This window comes from Triticum dicoccoides, unplaced genomic scaffold (genome assembly GCF_002162155.2).
Source record: "Triticum dicoccoides isolate Atlit2015 ecotype Zavitan unplaced genomic scaffold, WEW_v2.0 scaffold215786, whole genome shotgun sequence".
Classification (NCBI taxonomy): Eukaryota; Viridiplantae; Streptophyta; class Magnoliopsida; order Poales; family Poaceae; genus Triticum; species Triticum dicoccoides.
Window position 1 is genome coordinate 1 of NW_021240026.1, and position 1,351 is coordinate 1,351.

The window sequence follows — 1,351 nt, forward strand, 5'->3', positions numbered from 1 at the left end:
TGCACGGAGGGAACGGCAGCAATGCCAAGGGCGCCGTCTTGTCCGGAGAGGTCACGGTTAACGTCGGGATGCCAGTGACGATGATGACGACGATGGGGCGGAGCTGGCGGTCGGCGGAGCAGGAGGAGGTGGACCTGACGGAGCCGCGGCTGGAGACGTTCACGGAGCCGACGACGACAGCCAGCCCCTTCAGGTGAACGTGAGATGAATCGAATACGTAGTAGAAGAGATTGATAGAATAGTCAAGTAGAGCCAGAGAAGAAAAATGTGAGTGAGATGCATTGTACAGGCAAGAACGTAATCAAATCAATTTGACAAGAAAAATGTGAGTGAGATGCATTGCGACCAAATTTACCAAACGATTCGATGCTATTACATTGGTATAACATTGTACATTCGCCAACAAAAAATGAAAGAGGTACAGCATTGCAGATAACACCGCTAATGTCACAACTTTTTCATAATTTTACATTGCATGCCATCAACAAAGGAAAGAAAACCACATCTCCAGGACTTAACTGTAAAGAGCATCCCAAACCACAACCAGAGACCAGACACAATCCCAGCAATCACACAGTAGTACATCCAGTGGTCCTCCTCTTCACCATTTCTCTCATCCGGTGCAAGCGAAGTATTCGTACATGAAATGATTAGAGGAAATCCACAGAGCCCAGAATTGTTGGAGTAAATTGATGGGTCAGTCAGGGTCTGAATCTGATTCCCGGTGGGTATCTTGCCCGACAAAAGATTGTTCGAGACATTTAACGTGTTGAGCCCTGATAATCGTGTGATGCTTTGAGGAATGTTTCCAAAAAGTTGATTAGATGATAGATCAAGGATCTCAAGAAAAGAGAGGCTACCAATGTCCTGGGGAATGCGGCACGACAGATGGTTTCTTGAAAGGTTTAGGAACCGAAGGCCCTGAAGATTGGTTAACTCTTCGGGGATGCATTGTGATAGCAAATTGTCTGATAAATCAATACCGGCTAATAATCGGATTGTGCCTCTGAAAGTCTGATCCTGGCCCTTCCAGATTATGCCAAGTCTGTCCTCATATTTACCCCACAACAATTTATCTATTGCTGAAACATTTTGTGGGTGCCTCATGGAGGTCAAGTTGCCGAAGCCTATAGGAATCGAGCCAGTCAAGCTATTGTTGGACATGTCGAGCAACCGAAGTTGTGAAAGCTGTGATAAACCTAGAGGAATTTCTCCAGTGAAGTTGTTTGATCTGAGACTAAGGATTCTAAGCATTGGAACTTGACTCCCAATCCATGGAGGGATAACACCAAAGAACATGTTGTTCCCCAGGTCTAGAGTGGTCAGCGAGTTGCAACCCTCTAGGACGGGC

The 1,351-nt window shown here is 46.1% G+C and overlaps 1 protein-coding gene across 1 annotated transcript; it reads right to left on the reverse strand.

The window, feature by feature from the left end:
• Window positions 1–447: 447 nt before the first annotated feature.
• Window positions 448–1,344, reverse strand: LOC119345211 (receptor-like protein EIX2; the record flags this gene model as incomplete). Its single annotated transcript, XM_037615376.1, has 1 exon — window positions 448–1,344. A coding segment is annotated over one exon (897 nt), but the record flags the coding sequence as incomplete, so codon positions are not given.
• Between the last annotated feature and the right edge of the window lie 7 nt (window positions 1,345–1,351).